Source organism: Centropristis striata, chromosome 17 (assembly GCF_030273125.1).
Source record: "Centropristis striata isolate RG_2023a ecotype Rhode Island chromosome 17, C.striata_1.0, whole genome shotgun sequence".
In the NCBI taxonomy this organism is placed as follows: domain Eukaryota; kingdom Metazoa; phylum Chordata; class Actinopteri; order Perciformes; family Serranidae; genus Centropristis; species Centropristis striata.
Window position 1 is genome coordinate 31,650,028 of NC_081533.1, and position 21,527 is coordinate 31,671,554.

At 39.6% G+C, this 21,527-nt stretch overlaps 1 protein-coding gene and 1 long non-coding RNA gene across 2 annotated transcripts; both read left to right on the top strand.

The window, feature by feature from the left end:
• Positions 1 to 6,095: 6,095 nt before the first annotated feature.
• Positions 6,096 to 7,981, top strand: LOC131989059 (uncharacterized). The gene is made up of 3 exons (XR_009395924.1): positions 6,096 to 6,162; positions 7,520 to 7,621; positions 7,901 to 7,981. It is a non-coding gene; the product is annotated as an uncharacterized LOC131989059 (long non-coding RNA).
• Positions 7,982 to 18,434: 10,453 nt separating this feature from the next.
• LOC131989286 (high affinity immunoglobulin gamma Fc receptor I-like) lies at positions 18,435 to 20,268 on the top strand. Its single transcript, XM_059354477.1, has 4 exons — positions 18,435 to 18,465; positions 18,749 to 18,787; positions 18,888 to 19,142; positions 19,830 to 20,268. Exons 1-4 carry the CDS (start codon positions 18,435 to 18,437, stop codon positions 20,096 to 20,098), a joined length of 594 nt encoding a protein of 197 aa, XP_059210460.1. The 3' UTR covers positions 20,099 to 20,268.
• Positions 20,269 to 21,527: the final 1,259 nt, after the last annotated feature.

The following is a 21,527-nucleotide window of genomic DNA, read 5'->3' on the forward strand; positions in this document are numbered from 1 at the left end:
TTACGGTTGCAGTTCTTTTGTTAGTTTGTCCTGTAAATTGTTAACTACCTCAGGCATTATGATTTCCTTCATTTGTTAAAGAAAAATACTGCTTTGTTATTGTTTTTCAATAAAATAAGATTCAAACATTGAAGGTGTATGCTGTGGGTTATTAAAAAAATCAGTATCGGCCAAAATCGGAATTGGCAGGTCAGGCCTTTTAAAAATTGCAGAAAATTGCAATCGGACTTAAAATTCTGACCTGACCTGGGTCATACACTGACACGACTGGTCATTTACGGTTAGGAGAGGTCAGAGTTCAGGGAAAGGTATGCATGGGGGAGCAAAGGATAGGATGTGAAGCTTCAGCAGACAACAACACATACACATAAAGTTTGAAAGATCAGTGAGATGTTCAATCCCCAGATGCTTGGTTAAGGGGTGGTAACCAGTGCATATCATTTCCAAATTGACCAATTGCGCTAAAGAGCCCACCCATTGTCCTGTGGTGCCATTGGGGTCACTTGGCAGAGTCCAGCGCTGAACATTGCATTTGGCTATGATTCTTTCAATAAATGGTTGACTTTATTCCTTTGTCCTGAGTGTTTTGTAAGACCAAGTTTAGAATAAAGAACCCGGGTGAGAGGTAGAAGCTGTAAAAGCTTTACGCTCTAACATTACTACCACCTGTTGTGTTGTTAAAGTGCTGTTTCCTCAGCAGCGGAGTAACAGGAAGAGGAGGAGAATAGTCTCTGACAAACATGATGCATAGAGTCCGCCTGATGTTCAGACAGTCGGCAGCGCGGCACCATGGAGGTCACAGCTCTCTGCAGGCTGGGTGAGTACTGGAACACTGAGATAACAGGATCTGAAGTCAGTTATTCAAGATGCACTGATAAGATTTAATGCACAGATAATATAAAGAGAGTTGTCAGCTGCTCACTGATTATGGAGCAGAAATTACAGATATGTAATATATTACAGTTCTGTTAAATATGATACATAAGTTGCATCTGTTGTCTCTGCAGTGACGGCTGTGTTTTTGCTGCTGGAGGCACAAGTTGCCTTCATTTATTCTCAGAACTCTGGTAAGTTACATTTTTAAAATTTTTACTATGTGGTGGAGCTAGTGATGTACTATTTGATGTCATTTAAAATATTTATGTCTTGAGTTGGCTTCTGTAAGTCAAGTGACAATACCTACATGCAAATATGTATAAGATTGAAATGTTTTACTTGAGCATTAAGAAATAAAGGGTTCAAGGATGAGTTTGTGTGTGTCAGTCGGTTGGAAATATTGCACTGAAAATTGTAAAAAATATTTTATTGTATTATTTTACTTTTTTGTGTACATTTCCATTGAAAACACTAGTAAATACATTTTATTACAAATATTAACCATAAAATAAAAGCTGAAATTTGTAAATTAATACAATCAGATATTATATTTTTTTGTTTTTCTATGCAAAAATACAAAAAAATACACATCATTTTGCTGAATAAAATGTTAATTTGACTTTTTTGCTACGGAAGAACTTTAAAAAAAATGTTAAATTTTTATTTTTTTTTTAATTATAAAAAGTAAATCACACAAAAAAAGTGCAAATGTAAAACGTAAATACCCTTTATCGCAAAAGTAAAGTAAAAAGTTGAAATCTGTAAATTGATAAAGACATTATTTTTTTAAAATGTGTTTATGCAATTTTTCGTTAAAATTTCAAAATCTAAAAATACAAAATTATACATTTAAAAATGTCGCTGAATATAATAATAATGTACATTTATTTTATTCAATGTTAAAAAATGTAATGTATAGTAAAAAAAACTGCTAAAAGTCGCTTTATACTTATGTAAAAAAAAACTTTAGTTATGATACAGATATTTTTTTCATAAGAGATATTAGATAAAGAAATTATATCTCAGAGAAAAAATATAATGAGAGGGGGAAAAAATATTAATAATGCACTTCAAGAAAAAAGTCAAAATGTAGAGAATAAAGTCACTTTTTGAGTTGAGTTAAAGTAGAAGCGTATGTATAATTTTGTAGTAGCGACAACCTGATTGTCATTAATATGTCTAATATTTGTCAAAATGACATAAAAGCAGATTATTATAAACAATAGTTGTACCAGCTTCTACCAAGAATATCTCATTAATGTGTGTGTGATTTTAGTTCTGCTGCATCTTAAATATTTAGGTTATTGATCAGTTTATGACACGAGAATCAGCTTGTAGCTGCAGAAACTGTTGGATAGAAACAATGTACCTCTGATGACTTACTGAACCTTTACCAGCTCAAAAAGTCACTTCATTCTCAACATCTCAATTTTTTCTTGAAAAAATCAGTCCTCCTCTCATTATTTTTTTCTCCTCCCTTGCTCTGATCCTCCATTTTATTTTATTTTTACAGTGCGTGTCTAAATGAAAGAATTATTTTCGTTTGTTTTGGTTTGTCGCAGCCTTTCCTCAGGTTGATCCCAACAGTCAGCAGCTCTTTGCACACGACTCCTTCTCTGTGAGCTGTGAGGGTCTGCAGGGACTGATTGGATGGAGAGTGGTGCGGATGAAGAAAGGTGTTATTACAACATGTGGTGCTACCTGGTTGACATCAACAGGACCGTGTCGAATAGAAACTGCCTATCCAGAGATGGACAGTGGGACATACTGGTGTGAGATGGGAGGAAGCAAGACAAGCAACACTGTCAACATCACCGTCACTGGTAAGCAAATAAACTCTAAGTACACAACATTCTTAGTCTGTGAACATCTCGGTTTGAAGATCAGTTGATGTCCAAAGAGACTAAATGTGCATAAATTCACTCAGAAATCATAGAAAAACGCCCAACAAGTAGCTTCAGGGTGCTTTTTTGCTCTTTTGACATTCTCCCCTTTAAAAGCCAAAAAAATTACCAAAAAGAGACACAAAATGACAAAGAGGCACAAAATGACAAAAAACTACATAAAATGACCAAAACCAGTTTTCTCCGCATATTGTACATATTCTCAGTATCGTCATGTCAGTCCTCTCCTCTCTGCTCTGTGTAAACAGCCTCTCCTGTCCTCTCCTCTCTGCTCTGTGTAAACAGCCTCTCCTGTCCTCTCCTCTCTGCTCTGTGTAAACAGCCTCTCCTGTCCTCTCCGCTCTGCTCTGTGTAAACAGCCTCTCCTGTCAGCAGAATCAATCATGTCTTCACAGTGACTCCGAGGAGCAGAATTTAACTTATGATCCCTTCGAGGACGATCGGAAAGTTCATATTCTGACGATAATGCCTGTTTTTACTTTTTTCATCCTTTACCATAAATGGTGGATTTTTGGCGAATCCCTCCTGGATGTATCTATAAATCTATAATACTTGTGCCACTATTGAGAATGGGACTAAAAGTAATTTAATAAAATAAATAATAAAACAACTCAAACTTAACACATGTTACATGTTTTTATATAATGTTTTTGCTGTGTGTTGTTGAGCTGGTCCAGTGATCCTGGAGAGTCCTGTCCTCCCTGTGATGGAGGGAGACGCTGTGACTCTGAGCTGCAGGAGGAAACAGACATCCATCAACTTCACCGCTGATTTCTATAAAGACGGATACTTCATGGACAGCAGCTCTACAGGAAACTTCACCATCGACAGTGTTTCTGAGTCCAACGAAGGACTCTACAAGTGCAGCATCTCTGGAGCTGGAGAGTCCCCAGAGAGCTGGCTGGCTGTCGGAGGTGAGATGAACCATAAAATAAAGTTTTAGGCCTGATAGAAGTTTAACAAACACCAACTTGGAACTGGTTGTGCACTTTGGTGGAGATGTGAGATACATTTTGTATATTTTTTATGCAGAAATGGACAAAGTTATTGTAATGAATGTGCACTATTAACCACACTGTAAAAAAAAGTAATTTACTGTATTATTTTTAGGGTTGTTATTTTCTACATTAAGTGCAAATGCAATAAAAAAATACTTATACTTAATAAAATTTGTATTGTTTTACATTTATATAATCTGTTTCAAATCTTTTAAATAATTGATGTAATGGGACATAGTTTTTTGTTTTGAACAATTATTAAATTGCTTAAGGGGTTTGAACGTTTAATAATAGTGAATTCTATGTAAAACAAAAAAACATACACATCATAATGCTGACTGTAAAATTAAGGTAAATTTTGGTTGTTTTTTTTTACAGTGAAAGTTTTAATTTAATAATTTAAGAAAAATTAAAAAGTAATCGTAAGAAAAAAAGTCTAAACTCAACTCAAAAGTTGCCATACACTTCCCTTCATATTCTAAAAAAATTAATAAATACAATTTACTCTATATTTATATATATATATATATATATATATAGATAGATAGATAGATAGATAGATAGATAGATAGATAGATAGATACAGAAATGTTACATATATTATCTGTATTTTTAAATAAATTATCTGTAAAATAACTTTGTTTTTTTTTTCTGTTTTTTTACAGTGGACATCTCTCATGCAGCTCACACTACCGTTATGTCTCCAGCAGCTGAAGAAGAGCTTCAGGATGTCCCTCAGCTCTATCTGCTGATCTGCATCGGTGTCTGCGCCTTCCTGTTAGTTCTGCTGCTGTTTGTGGGATCGCTGCGATGCAGGAAACGTCAAACCATCACCACAGGTACAGAGGACATAAATTAAAATACCACTTTAATATTTGACACAGAGTGAAACAACTGAGCTGGGTTTTTTTATCCAAGCAGATACCCCAACCTCTCCTTCCTCCTTACCGTCGATCGCTTCTCCACAAATAGGTGAGCAACACCAACTTCTTTTACTGTATTTTTGAGTATATGTGTTTTAAAGATATCCATTGGACTCAAGGATGAACATATTAGATTTTGGGGGTCCAAGGTTAAGATCACTGTACTGTGACACTGTTTCCCATTCTTGTAAACAAATTATTTCATGAACCCTCCTTAAGGGAATTTCTTCAAATGTTGCACAAATGTCGACTTGGACTCAAGGATGAAGTGACATTTTTGGCATCAAAGGTCAAAAGTTAAGATCCCTGTGACCTCATGGCCCAAACCCATTCTCATGAAGCCATATATCAGGAAAAACCTTTGGTTTTGTTCCAATATGGCACAAGCATCCACTTGGACTCAAAGATGAACTGATTAGATTTGGGGGGCCAGAGGTCAAGGTAACCCTTTTTCCGATTCTTGCCAACATGTTTTTTGAAGAACCGCCCTTATGGGAATTTCTTCAAATATTGCACAAATGTCAACTTGGACTCAAGGATGAAGGAAGGCAACTGTACTGTGACCCTCTGTTTTTACTATTCTTGCAATATATAATATCCCAGGACAACATGGTCTCCACAGGTACAGAGGACATAAATTAAAATACCACTTTAATATTTGACACAGAGTGAAACAACTGAGCTGTTTTTTTTTATCCAAGCAGATACCCCAACCTCTCCTTCCTCCTTACCGTCGACCTCTTCTCCACAAATAGGTGAGCAACACCAACCTCTTTTACTGTATTTTTGAGTATATGTGTTTTAAAGATATCCATTGGACTCAAGGATGAACATTAGATTTTGGGGGTCCAAGGTTAAGATCACTGTACTGTGACCCTGTTTCCCATTCTTGTAAACAAATTATTTCAAGAACCCTCCTTAAGGGAATTTCTTCAAATGTTGCACAAATGTCGACTTGGACTCAAGGATGAAGTGACATTTTTGGCATCAAAGGTCAAAAGTTAAGATCCCTGTGACCTCATGGCCCAAACCCATTCTCATGAAGCCATATATCAGGAAAAACCTTTGGTTTTGTTCCAATATGGCACAAGCATCCACTTGGACTCAAAGATGAACTGATTAGATTTGGGGGGCCAGAGGTCAAGGTAACCCTTTTTCCGATTCTTGCCAACATGTTTTTTGAAGAACCGCCCTTATGGGAATTTCTTCAAATGTTGCACAAATGTGAACTTGGACTCAAGGATGAAGGAAGGCAACTGTACTGTGACCCTCTGTTTTTACTATTCTTGCAATATATAATATCCCAGGACAACATGGTCTCCACAGGTACAGAGGACATAAATTAAAATACCACTTTAATATTTGACACAGAGTGAAACAACTGAGCTGTTTTTTTTTTTATCCAAGCAGATACCCCAACCTCTCCTTCCTCCTTACCGTCGACCTCTTCTCCACAAATAGGTGAGCAACACCAACCTGTTTTACTGTATTTTTGAGTATATGTGTTTTAAAGATATCCATTGGACTCAAGGATGAACATATTAGATTTTGGGGGTCCAAGGTTAAGATCACTGTACTGTGACCCTGTTTCCCATTCTTGTAAACAAATTATTTCAAGAACCCTCCTTAAGGGAATTTCTTCAAATGTTGCACAAATGTCGACTTGGACTCAAGGATGAAGTGACATTTTTGGCATCAAAGGTCAAAAGTTAAGATCCCTGTGACCTCATGGCCCAAACCCATTCTCATGAAGCCATATATCAGGAAAAACCTTTGGTTTTGTTCCTATATGGCACAAGCATCCACTTGGACTCAAAGATGAACTGATTAGATTTGGGGGGCCAGAGGTCAAGGTAACCCTTTTTCCGATTCTTGCCAACATGTTTTTTGAAGAACCGCCCTTATGGGAATTTCTTCAAATGTTGCACAAATGTCAACTTGGACTCAAGGATGAAGGAAGGCAACTGTACTGTGACCCTCTGTTTTTACTATTCTTGCAATATATAATATCCCAGGACAACATGGTCTCACAGGAATCCGTGAAATAGCCACGGATTTGCTTAACTCAAAATCCGTGGAATAGCCACGGAATCACTCAAATTTCCGTGAAACTGACACGGATTTCGCTCCAATGCAAGTTAATGACAGTCATATCCCGTGGCTATTCCAACATACAAAGTGATTATGTACATTCACTGAGTGAATATTTAGAAAATAAAACATATATTTCACGCTAGAAATGTGATCAAAATCCATTTTTATGCAGAAACTAAGTCAAAATATTGATTTTTTCACTAAAAATGACAGAACTGTCCGACATGTTTTTTGTTCTGACCGCCGGGACCTTGAAAGTCACGTGACTTGGAACAAATTAATAGGAAAAAATATCCATGGAATAGCCACGGGATATGACTGTCATTAACTTGCATTGTAGCGAAATCCGTGTCAGTTTCACAGAAATTTGAGTTATACCGTGGCTTTTCCACGAATTTTGAGTTAAGAGAATCCGTGGCTATTTCACGGATTCCTGTGAGACCAGGTTCCCCAGGAACCCCTCCTTTAGGTGATTTCTTCAAATTTTGCACAGATGTCAACTTGGACTCAAAAGAACTATCTGCATTTAGCGTAGTGTGTAGTGTAATACTCTTTGGATAAAAGCACTATATAAGTGCACTCCATTTACCATGATTTAAAGTGTAATTTTTATATTTTCTTTGGAAGCCAGTTAATGTATCTTCTGCCAGCTGTTATGAGTGTAAAGAACAATCTGCATTTATACCTACCTGCTACTGATATGTTGTATTTTATTATATTTTAGTGACTGACGAGGCCACTGAAGATGTTCCCTTCCAGCCAACATATGCGGCCATCGCAAAACCCGGGGCTGAGAATGGTGATGACCTCGACACTGAGACACACGGTTAGTATGACAGCTGGCCCTCTTTAACTTCAACCTGTGAATAGACTCTATTAGAAAGTGTCTGCTTCAGGAGTGTTAGGCTGCTCAGACAAAAACCACGCGGGAAACCCACAGACAGGCGGCCGCTGTTATACATACACAATGGGGCCACGAATCAGAAGTAATCATTTATTCTAGATGCACATTGTCTCCCTGTATGTACAGCTTTGTGTATGTAAATTATTGTTGAATAATGTGCTCACGATCATCTCACACTTTCTGTAACTGTGTCTCTGGTAGATGACGAAGAGAACTCGATGGCTGTTTACCACGCGCTGAGCCTGGTCAACGTTTGACCAACAGTTCACTGTGGTAAAAGGTAAAACTACTCAACTGGAACTTGATATATTTCACTCATGTACTCATTTTGCCAGAAAAAAATACTTAAATGTGTCTTTATTGGAGAGTAGGATGCAACCACACAATCTAATATAACAAGTTTAGGCTGTTAACATATTAAAACTGGGCTTCATGTCCAAATAAATTCACTTTTTCCAAACAAGAATTGTATTCCTGGCAGTGTGGAGAAAAGCTTTATAACATAATCTACACTTTTATGCTGGAAAATGCATTTTTAATATAAATAACGTCGGTTTTGGACTCTTGTGTCTTGCAGGTTGCTGTGAGCGGAGACTTCTGGGAGTCTGTTTCTGTCCCGTTGATGTGTTCAGGTCTTATTACCGCACAGAGGAGACATTTTTATTATGATCAACAATCAACTGAACTTTTTATATCTGTTACATTTTTAATCACTTTCACTGGAGAATTTTAAATGCTCATAAAAAGATAGAGGCATATTTCTGTGCTTTATAACAAATGTTTAGAGAAACAATGGAATACTTTGCAGGTTGAGTAAGAAATGAAGTGTTTCTTCAGTGTGTTGACCCTAATTATTGATAATATCTGACTAGTTATGAAGTGTAAGTGACCTGATGCCTCCTCATGAGAGAGCGAGCTTTAACTCGCAGCAGTTAAAGAGTTACGCTTCTATTTTAGGAGCCATCAGTTTGTAACCACATTGTTCTATCTGCTGTTTACCAGAGTGGAGCTGCTGCAGCTTCACATACAGTCAGTGCTGGCTGTTTTCCACTGTGGGTCCAAGGTTAAAGGGTGGTCGAAGGTTTCTGGTTTCTGTCATTCTATTTTATTTTCCATGGTGAGACAGAAACCAGAGACCAAAGTCCCACCTGTGACGTCATTAATATTAAGTCTTTACTCATATTTTGGACCATGAGACCACATTAATAGCAGAACTATTTGAAAATAATCATAGTCTTTATGTAAATACTGATGTGAAAGTTGTTTTTTACCCTCAGAAATCTATGGTTGTTTTTTTTATAGATCAACAAAAATACAGTTTATCATAAAGACTGCAAAAACAGACATATTATATACATATTATAGACATATAAAGTTTCCGTGATCAAAAAGTGACTAAATCAAAGCTTAAAATGTTGATATTTCTGTCAGAATCACTTTATTCTTCATGTGCCATTTAAAAATGTGAGGAGAGGACAGGAGAGGCTGGAAACATGACATTACTTCAATACAATATGTGGAGAAAACTGATTTTGGTCATTTTCTGTAGGCTTTTTGTTGTTGTTAATGTATGCCTTTTTTGTCATTTTTCATCTTTTTTGTTATTTTGTGGTCATTCTGTCTTCTGTGTCTCCTTTTTTTACTTTTACAATTTTGTCTTTTTTGCCATTTTGTCTTTTTTACCATTATGTTTCTTTTTTAACAATTTTGTCCTTTTTTCATTTTTTCGTCTTTTTTTGGTCATTTTGTGTCATTTTAAGGATTGGACAGTATTTGACTTTTAGTAAGTTCATCAACAAACAGACAAACCATATAAAACAAATAAACAATCCATTAAGCCTGAATTATTACTCATGAAATGATTAAGAAACATTTCAAGCACAGTGCTGCCCCCCAGTGGATCACACTGGTATTGCTCCTGATCCTGGTTCAGTTTGTGTCACTCTCAAGACCATGTAAGATGAATGTGAGTACTGACCTCCTAATGAAGGGACAGTGAACGATTAATATTGATTTTTTTTAATATGCAAAGACATAAACATTTGCAGGTAAACAAAAATGAAAAACTGGAGAAATATTCAAAGCATATCCAAGCTCCAGTTTCCACTTTCTCAGCTTCTGTTGTGGAGCTTCAGCTGTTTGTCTTTCAAGTCGAGAGGAGAGATGAATCATCAGAGATGCTGATAATGTAAGTGATAAGAATCACAAAAAGTATATGTAAACATACTTAACATTTGGAAATCTGAGATTCTGAATCGTATTTTTTCTTCTTTATCAAAAAACTTTCCGAAGTCTCTCCCACTGAAAGACAAAAATAAATGTTGAAATAATGTAATAAAATGAATAAAAGCCTCAAATCGTAAGATTTGGGGCGTGGCTACCTTTGATTGACAGGTCACTTACAAGGCGAGCCGTCATCACAAGAGAAGGAGAATAATGCGTATCCACGGCAACGTGTCAATAAAGTTATAGATAATGTTATATACATATAAAAAAAGGATATTTACCGGTTTAATGTCATAATTCTTACCATTTCACTGTATTTTCACTTAATTACAGTTTATTTGAACGTTTTGTTCAGTAAAAATATCTTGTTCAGCGTTTGGTTGGACTAATAGACACTCCAAGGAATCGCTGTTCATTTTTCCGAGGTCACTAACGCGGATATTGTTTTTGTTTTTTGCTAGCCAAAATGAACATCCCAGTTAATGCTCCAGTTGATGCTAACATGAGTCAGTCAGGTTGAGGTGTAGAGAGGTTGTAGTCAGTGATCAGATCCCTCTCGCTCCTCCACAGTCCAAATATGGTCTGCTCCCCGTATCGGAAACAAGATGGCGACACAAGATGGCGATGAGTGTAACGCAATGGGTCCATTATTTATATACAGTCTATGGGTGAAAGGTGGGGTACACGCTGGACAGGTCACCAGACTTTCACAGGGCAGACACATAGAGACAGACAATCACGCTCTCATTCACACCTACGGGCAATTTAGAATCATCAATTAAACCTAAATGCACGTTTTTGGACTGTGGGAGGAAGCAGGAGTACCCGGTGAGAACCCACGCTGACACGGGGACAACATGCAAACTCCACATAGAAGAAAAGCTGCAGGCCGAAGTCGAAATGGTGACCCTCTTGCCGTGAAGAGTGCTAACCACTACACCACCATGTAGCCCACCTAGAAAACAGTAATATTTAGTCTGGCTTTTGTTGATTCCGCCCACCGATATTCAACTTCACCACTGAGGCTTTTTCTACCACGACAGCAGCTCACATTTTCAATCTAAAGTTAGTGTCGTATTAGCAGAAATAAACCAAACAGGAAGAGAATTTTCAACTCATTCGTACATGTGAGTCTGATGTTCAAACAGTGAGCAGCGAGACGTCATGGAGGTCGCAGCTTCCTGCATCGGACTGTGTGAGTACTCACTTTATCAATAAAACAGTGACAAGAAATCAACTTATTAGCTTAATCTTGCATCATTAATTGACGACATCTTACATTGGCTGAATCTGTTATTTCTGTACAATAACTAGTCTGATCAAAACGGCAGATTTAAAGAGAGAGTAGTGATGCAGTATATCTTTCCTTTGTCTCCCCAGTGATGACTGTGTTTCTGTGGCTGGGTGCTCAAACAGTTGGTACGTAGCTTTGTTTGTTTATGTATAAAAGCCAGAAAAAGAAGATATGATGACACAACGAACAGTATACAGAGTCATTACTTCTGGTTGTGGTTTTCTGTGACAGATGCAGCTTTCTGGATCATTCCAACCCAACTCCAAGTCTTTGAATACGAGTCCCTCTCTTTTAAATGCGAGGGCTTGGCAGGAGGGAGAGTTTTAAGGAAGATCAGGACAGAAGTTTCGACTTGTGGTGGTTTAGAGTGGGGGGTGTCCACCGAGACGTCCTGCACCATTAAAGGGGCTTATCCAGAGGACAGTGGAGAGTACTGGTGTGAGGCTGAAGGGGGGAAGAGGAGCAACATTGTCAACATCAACATCACTGGTATGTTTGTATTTAGACAAGATTTGTTCTTACTCACGCTTAATATTAAACAAATGACAAACACCCATTGTTCAGCTGTTTCAGTGATCCTGGAGAGTCCTGTCCTTCCTGTGACAGAGGGAGACGCTGTGACTCTGAGCTGCAGAAACAAGACAACTCCCTTAAACCCCACAGCTGGTTTCTATAAAGATGGCCGCTTCATGGAGAGTAGCTCTACAGGAAAGACGACCATCAAAGGTGTTTCCAAGTCAGATGAAGGACTCTACAAGTGCAGGATCTCTGAAGCTGGAGAATCCCCAGAGAGCTGGCTGGCTGTTACAGGTGAGACCCTTAATGGTTATTAAACATATCTCAAGCTGGGAGTTGAGGTGGTTCAGTGTCACAGTCCACCTGCTCTCTGTCCACTCACCTCACACCACCGGTTGGCCACTCTCACCTCATCAGCCACCTCTCCCACCTGGACTCATTAGGACTTGCCATATTGTTCTTCGACTTCATGCAAGACCAGCCAACACTCTAACCCAGTCTGCCTGCCTGTTGCCGACCTTGCCTGCCTTTGACTTACCTGTTCTGCCTGACTCACGGACAACCACTATGCCTTTCGTCTTTTGGCTTCTAGTTCTGCCTCGACACTTCTGGTTCCAGTTTGTCTCTTCCCTTGGTGGTTCGGTGTCTGCCTCTGTTGTTATCTCAGTGTGTATTAAATCTTCAGCTTCTCGTTGCCACCTGAAGATGAGTCACGCTGCTTGTTTGCCTCACACGCTGCCCAGCTATCCATCTACTGTCTGCCCCGCCTTCACTTGCTGGAGGTCACGACTTGATAATCCCAACAGAACCACATCATCTGCAAAGAGTAGACTTCCCAAACACCACTTGAGTTCCCACATTATGTGTTGAAGTCCCCAGACAGTATCCTTTCAAGGACACCACCCAGAGACTCAATGAAGGTCAGGAAGTGTGAAACAACAGTCAGAGTCTTCACCCAGCTCACTACGCACCCAACCTCATCTCCCTAATCTTTGAATGGTAATGGTAAATGGCGCTTTTCTAGTCACTTTGCGACCGCTCAAAGCACTTTAGACCACAGACTGCGCTCATTCACCCATTCACACACACATTCATACTGGTGGCAGAGGCTACCCTAATCAGTGCCACCTGCAAATTAGAGTTCAGTATTCTGCTCAAGGATACTTCGACATGTAGGCTGCCATGGTCAAGGATCGAACCACCCCTGTATCTCATGTTATCACCCTTTCTGTTCTCTTTGCAGCGCTGCACACAGAGACTCATCCCTCCTCAAACGTGTTCCTCATCTTAAGAACTGTTCTCCCCCTTGTGATGATGGCTCCTCTGTTCGTGTTTTTGGGAATACTTCACTGTGGGAACATTGGAGGTAAACAACAATAACACATGTCCACTCAGAATAAATGTATCAATTGAGGTAGTTAGGTTATACTGAAATCTAGTCGGGTTGTTAAGATAATGAAGCATCAAGTCATGCTTCATCTGGAAGCTCAACATGCTTCTTGTTCATCTCTGAATGTCTTGTTATGTACGTTTTTAATGTATTTAGTCCATGTTGTGCTAACACATGATCATAGTGTATGTTTTGCATCAACAGTGACACAATTTAGAAAAGGAAGATTGTTTTCTGAATATGATGTGTGTGACAGAATGATGGTGGCGCTCTTAGATGTTTTTCCACTGATTATTAATAAATTCCTGTTTTTAGGGCCCAGAAGCAGATGTGTGATGATTGCATCAACACATGAAGATTCTCAGAAGTCAGATGAAGCTATTCTTGACAGTCCACTTTGACCATGACGCGTACGAAACCCTCTGCAGAGCGACCACAGCTCTTCTTCACCACATGCTAAAAGTGCACTGTGCAATGATGTGCATTAAAATACACATCAGGACATTAAGTCTCAGTCTTTGCTTGTATTTTCTACTATCTTAAAAAAAAGAAAACCATTCCATTATAATTGTATCATTGCAATATTATGGTGCAATATTTAGATTGTAAAGTAAAGTTGTCTGCAAAAAAATAAAAAAATATATATCAACATCAACCATATGCATGTCTGTTTTTTTCTGTTTTTTTATTTTGTATATGTAATATATATTTTTCTGGGGGAAAAACAGATCTGTACTGTGGATGCTGTACTGCAGGGGGCAGAATAAGACTTGAAACATGAGTGTGTGACAATTAAAGAGAAAGGAAGGATGAGAAAAGAGAAAAACAGAGAGAAAATGGGAATCATGAAGTTGATATTAAATTGAACCAGTTTGTCTAGTTGTTTTCATGATCACCTGTCAATAAAAGAGAAAAACGGAACTTCCCGCGTTTCAGGATAAAGGGCCTTGTCGTATATTTTGGTTCCACCCACTGATATTTAATGTCACTACTGAGGCTATTTTTATTCTCACATACAGAGACGAAATAAACCACACAGGAAAAGAGCGCTCACCTTCTTTTAGCACGTCAGTGATCAGTCAGTCAGCAGCAAGACAACATGGAGGTCGCAGCTTTCTGTTTCTCGCTGTGTGAGTATGGCCTCATTCTGAAGTTCTTTCATATTCAAAGTCCATCAACAGTGTTTTAAGTTAACATTTATCAAATACGATTGATCATTATCAAGAAAGTAACTCATCAGTGACTTTTTGGACCATAAAGTTGTGTTTTTGACTTGAACTGAATCCTTTATTTTTCAGTGGTTCTATGGAAATCATATGTATATAATCATATATATGATAAAGAAGGAAGAAATAGATTTTACATATATGAATATCTGTTTTATGATTCGCTCTTTTCTTTATCTTCCTAGTGATGATTGTGTTTCTGCAGCCTGCTGCTCAGACAGTTGACAGTTCAACTTATCCGTCCGAAAAGTAGATAGGCCTATAATGACACAATGAAATGATATAGAGTCATTACTTCGCTGATTTCACCGACAAATTTTGTAACTTCATCTCTTCTCTGTGTGTTTTTCTGTAACAGATGGAGCTTTTCGTATCATTCCATCTAGACTCCAAGTCTTTGAATATGAATCCGTCTCTTTTCAATGCAATGGTATGACTGGATGGAACTTTTTAACAGTGGTGGGCCGTCAGGGCCAGCAAGCCCTTCTCTGCTGGCCTAACATAACCAGAAATCATGATCATAATTACGATAAAGGTTAATTTAATTTTTAATTTTCTTTCCCAAAATATCTAAAAGTATTCATATTCTCTTCATGTCATATTATGCTCCTTCCAGTGCTGTTGTTTTTAGGTTAGAGTTTTTATCCAATCAGAATTCAGCTATTTTATGTTGCCAGGCTGTATGAAATCTGCCCGGGCCTTCAGAATCAACAATGCGGGCGTCTGTGCACTGTAAGTGAACGGGCAAATACAGTTGATAGATAGTTGCGATAGCCAATCAGATCATGAGTTGTGTCAGTAAGGCCCTCTAGCTGGCCTCACGTTGAACGTGACATTTACGCGTCCTGTGATTGGATATAATATATATATATAATAATATGGATACTTACTAGTTTGAGCCACGGCAGCGCTATGCAGATCAACAGAGTCACACCCGGCCGGGACTGTTAACGGTATGTAAATAATCTGGCGCATTGGCGCAGCTGTGTGGTTGTACTCAAAGCAACAGGTCACAGAAAGTCGTGATACGTCACGTTTTGACATGAAAACGTTTTTTCACAAAGAGACTTGTTTATTGTGTCGCTGTCGCCAAAGTAGGGCCGTCTCGTTAGTGTTTTTCTGATATTAAACTGCGATTTTGCAATGTATTGTACAATCTTGTTAAAGCTTGCATATTCTTTGCGGACTCATTTAATAAAACTTTTTGGAAAGATAATTTTAAAGACCCTTTTATTTTTAAGTTTTGACAGTAGCATACCAGATATGTTTTAATTGCTGATGCGCCGGATAATAGCCCATTTTGTACACAACTGAGGTGATGCAATGCCTAGTAGTGCTTAAGTGTGTTTCTAACTACTCTCCAGTCCTGGTGTTATAAATGCTGGCAAAATGAAAGGTATTTATTGACTAAGTTGGACATCACTGAAGGCCTAAGTGTGAAATGCACCGCCCGCCACTGCGTTTTAAAGAAGATCAAAACAGAAACTTCAACTTGTGGTCTATATTGGGGGGTGTCCACTGAGTCGTCCTACGTCTATAAAAATCTCTATACTAGTGACAGTGGAGAGTACTGGTGTGAGGCTGCAGGGGGGGAGAGAAGCAACACCGTCAATGTCACCATCACTGGTATGTTTATATTTAGACTGTAATATTTGTTCTTACTCATGCTTGATATCAAACAAATAACAAACACTTGTTGTTCAGATGGTTCAGTGATCCTGGAGAGTCCTGTCCTTCCTGTGACAGAGGGAGACGCTGTGACTCTGAGCTGCAGAAACAAGACAACTTCCTCAAACCTCACAGCTGGTTTCTATATGATGGTTGGTGCTCTAAGATGGGTTTTTTCACAGATTCACTGTTTTCAGGGTCAAGAAGCAGATGTGTGATGATTGCGTCAGGACATGAAGATTCTCAGAAGTCAGATGAAGCTATTTGTGACAGTCCACTTTGACCGTGACACGTACGAAACCCTCTGCAGAGCGACCGCAGCTCTTCTTCACCACATGCTAAAATACATCAGGACATGAAGTCTCAGTCTTTGCTTTTATTTTCTGCTATCTGAAAAATAAAAATTAAACATTACATTACAATTGCAGGGCTTGAAGACCTCCGGCACGGTGCCGGAAATCCGGCTCGGGATTTTTTTGGTGTTTTTTTTTTTTTTTTTAATCATGTTTAAAAAAAAACAAAAAAAAAACAACAAAAACCCTTAGTTAGTTAGATCTGGATATGACCGGGGAGGGCAGCATTACGGTGGATAGCGTATGGCCTGCCGGAGAAGAAGACTCATCGGCAAGCGTGCTTTAGACCCACGTCATTACTATTTTTCAAGAAAGTAATTGGAGACAAATCCAGCGACTCCTTCTTACTCTTCTTAACGAGCCGCTAACGAGACGGAGGCCGGCTCGTTAAGAAGAGCCGCCGTTAGCGGCAGTTAGCTCTGTAGCAGTACAGTCTGTATGTGTTAACAGGCTAACAGTTAGCTCTGTAGCAGTACAGTGTGTATCTGCTAACAAGCTAACAGTTAGCTATGTAGCAGTACAGTGTGTATGTGCTAACAAGCTAACAGTTAGCTCTGTAGCAGTACAGTGTGTATGTGCTGCTGCTGCAGGAGGTGTTCACTTAGCGATCTGTTTGTTTACAACAAGCACCGGACACTCTGTGCACAGTTAGCGCGTACCGTTAATTCACGATCACTATGTTTATGATCAGCGGAGACACTGTGCATCATAATTAGCCATGCTGCTTTGTTTATGATCATTTGCTGTGCACAGTTAGCAACGGCGAAAACCATACGTCACCTCCAGAGTCTCTAAATCGCTCTGGGGGCTAACTTGTTGTGGAGACACGCAGAGTGAGCGGACATTTGAGAGGGTGTGGCATGAGACTTTCCCGGTGGTAGTCGAAACATGGCTATAGGGTCCGTGCGTGCGCTCTCCCATACGTCAACCTTACTGGGGATTTCCACCGGGCGCGGAACGGCTCCGCCGTGGGTTTGCTCCGTCCTCTGCCCGGCGTCACTTCCCACCAGGCGTGTAACTGCAGCGTAGCGAGCCAGCCGTATACACGCGAGGTAACGACAACAAGCGATAATCCTGAACCTGACCGCGAGATCCCGTTATAAACTGTGTATAAGGTAAACAACAATAACAACAACAAACAGCTTACTTTGCTTCTCCTACGTGTAAGATCTGACCATCTCTCCTTATAGAAAGAATATGTTGTCATAAATGATTATATGCTGTTCCACTTCAACAATCCGACTCTTGTCGTCCATGTCTCCAACCCTCTGAGACCCTTTGATTGATTGATTGCTGATCTGGTGCCCGCGGTCAAGACGTAATGTTGATGTGAAGTAGTATTAGGCTGCATGATCTGCGTATTGTTTTATTTTGAAAGGAGCAAAATTTCTGACAGGATTCTGTATTTTGATCTTGTTAACAATGTCATGTCAATGCAAGAATGTCAGTTTTCCATTATGCAGTATTTGTTTTGGCAAAAAAATTTCAGGCACAGGATTTCTTTCTGCTTCAAGCCCTTCAATTGTATCTTTGCAATATTATGGTGCAATATTTAGATTGTAAAGTAAAGTTCTCTGCAACAAAATAAATATATCAACATCAACCACATGTGTGTGTAGTTTTTTATTTAGTATAATGTCATAAATATTTTTCTGGGGGTAAAACAGATCTATACTGTGCATGCTGTACTGCAGGAGGCAGAATAAGACTTGAGAGGTGAGTGTGTGACAATTAAAGAGAGAGAAAGGATGAGAAAAGAGAAAAACAGAGAGAAAATGGGAATCACGAAGTTGATATTATATTGAACCAGTTTGTCAACTTGTTTTCATGATCACCTGTCAATACAAGAGAAAAACAGAGCTTCCTGTGTTTAAGGATAAAGGGCCTTGTCGTATCTTTTGGCTCCACCCACTGATATTTAACGTCACTACTGAGGCTATTTCTACCATAACAGCAGCTCACGTTTCATCTCTAAAGCCCTAATATTAGTGTTGCTTAAAGAGAAGAAATAAACCACACAGGAAGAGACTTTAACCTTTCAGTCAGTCAGCAGCAAGACAACATGGAGGTCGCAGCTTTCTACATCACACTGTGTGAGTATGGCCTCATTCTACATAGACGTTGTTTTCAGTTCAAATTTAGCAAATATGATAAAGATTCCAATTATGGAAACAATACAAAAAACCTATTACTGACTTTGGATCATAAACTTGTGTTTTCGACTCGACTCCTTCTCACAGTGGCTGGATCCTTTATTTTTCAGTGTTTCAATGGTAATCATATTTGATAAAGATGGCGGAAGTGAGCAGGCTTATAGATAGTATGTATATAAGTGTCGATTTTATGTTTTTTACACTCTTTCCTTTGTCTCTCCAGCGATGACTGTGTTCCTGCAGCTGGGTGTTCTGACAATTGGTAAGTAGTTTTGTTTGTTTATGTATAAAAGCTACGATTTACTGATTTCACCAACAAGTTTTGTAACTTCATCTCTTCTCTGTGTGTTTTTCTGTAACAGATGGAGCTTTTCGTATCATTCCATCTAGACTCCAAGTCTTTGAATATGAGTCTGTCTCTTTTCAATGCAATGGTACGACTGGATGGAACGTTTTAAGGAAGATCAAAACAGAAACTTCGACTTGCGGTCTAAATTGGGGGGTGTCCACCGAGTCGTTCTGCTCCGATAAAAATCTCTATACTACTGACAGTGGAGAGTACTGGTGTGAGGCTGCAGGGGGGGAGAGAAGCAACAGCGTCAACATCACCATCACTGGTATGTTTATATTTAGACAAGATTTGTTCTTACTCATGCTTGACATTAAACAAATAAAAAACAGTTGTCGTTCAGATGGTTCAGTGATCCTTGAGAGTCCTGTCCTTCCTGTGATGGAGGGAGACGCTGTGACTCTGAGCTGCAGAAACAAGACAACTTCCTCAAACCTCACAGCTGGTTTCTATAAAGACGGCCACTTCATGGAGAGCAGCGCAACAGGAAAGACGACCATCGACAGTGTTTCTAAGTCCGATGAAGGACTCTACAAGTGCAGCATCTCTGGAGCTGGAGAATCCCCAGAGAGCTGGCTGGCTGTTACAGGTGAGTCATATCAGTGTTGTAAGGTCAAAAAACCTTAAACCAAGTAATCGTACAAGGTAGCACATTTTGTGAGTTTATTTGAATTCATATATATACATTGATTGTCATCTGCAAAATAAGTAACACAAAATCCAGCAAATGAGTAAGAATACAATCAGAGTACAGGAAAATAAGAGCCAGAATAGATCTCACAAGACAGAAGAGGTTGAGCCAGTGATAGTGACAGTGGAGAGTACTGGTGTGAGGCTGCAGGGGGGGAGAGAAGCAACAGCGTCAACATCACCGTCACTAGTACATTTGTATTTAAACAAGATTTGTTCTTACTCATGCTTGATGTCAAACAAATAACAAACACTTGTTGTTCAGATGGTTCAGTGATCCTGGAGAGTCCTGTTCTTCCTGTGATGGAGGGAGACGCTGTGACTCTGAGCTGCAGAAACAAGATAACTCCCTTAAACCTCACAGCTGGTTTCTATAAAGATGGCCGCTTCATGGAGAGCAGCTCTACGGGAAAGATGACCCTCGAAGGTGTTTCCAAGTCAGATGAAGGACTCTACAAGTGCAGCATCTCTGGAGCTGGAGAGTCACCAGAGAGCTGGCTGGCTGTTACAGGTGAGACCCTTAATGGCTATTAAACATGTCTCTCTAGCTGGGAGTTGAGGTGGTTCACTGTCACAGTCCACCTGCTCTCTGTCCACTCACCTCACACTGCCGGTCTCAGCCACCCTCTCCAACCTGGACTCACCAGGACTTGCTAGATTGTTCTTCAACTTCATGCAGGACCAGCCAACACTCTAACCCAGTCTGCCTGCCAGTTGCCGACCTTGCCTGCCTTTGACTTACCTGTTCTGCCTGACTCACGGACAACCACTATGCCTTTCGTCTTTTGGCTTCTAGTTCTGCCTCGACACTTCTGGTTCCAGTTTGTCTCTTCCCTTGGTGGTTCGGTGTCTGCCTCTGTTGTTATCTCAGTGTGTATTTAATCTTCAGCTTCTCGTTGCCACCTGAAGATGAGTCACGCTGCTTGTTTGCCTCACACGCTGCCCAGCTATCCATCTACTGTCTGCCTCGCCTTCACTTGCTGGAGGTCACGACTTGATAATCCCAACAGAACCACATCATCTGCAAAGAGTAGAGTTCCCAAACACCACTTGAGTTCCCACATTATGTGTTGAAGTCCCCAGACAGTATCCTTTCAAGGACACCAACCAGAGACTCAATGAAGGTCAGGCAGTTTGAAACAACAGTCAGAGTCTTCACCCAGCTCACTACGCACCCAACCTCATCACCCTAATCTTTGAATGGTAATGGTAAATGGCACTTTTCAAGTTACTTTGCGACCGCTCAAAGCACTTTAGACTACAGACTGCGCTCATTCACCCATTCACACACACATTCATACTGGTGGCAGAGGCTACCCTAATCAGTGCCACCTGCAAATTAGAGTTCAGTATCTTGCTCAAGGATACTTCGACATGTAGGCTGCCATGGTCAAGGATCGAACCACCGCCACGAAATGAATACAACATATAACACCTGGAGTCACCCCTGTATCTCATGTAATCATCCTTTCTGTTCTCTTTGCAGTGCTGCACACAGAGACTCATCCCTCCTCAAACATGTTCCTCATCTTAAGAACTGTTCTCCCCCTTGTGATGATGGCTCCTCTGTTCGTGTTGCTGGGAATACTTCACTGTGGGAACATTGGAGGTAAACAACAATAACACATGTCCACTCAAATGTAAATGTAGCAATTGAAGTAGTTAGATTACTCTGAAATCTAGTCGGGTTGTTAAGATAATAAAGCATGTTGTTTGTTTTGGATCATCAGAGACATAATTTAGAAAAGGAAGATTGTTTTCTGAATACAGTGTGTTCGACAGAATGATGGTTGATGCTCTAAGATGTATTTTTCACTGATTCACTATTTTTAGGGTCAAGAAGCAAATGTGTTACGATTGCATCAAGACATGAAGATTCTCAGAAGTCAGATGAAGCTATTCTTGACAGTCCACTTTGACCGTGACACGTACGAAACCCTCTGCAGAGCGACCGCAGCTCTTC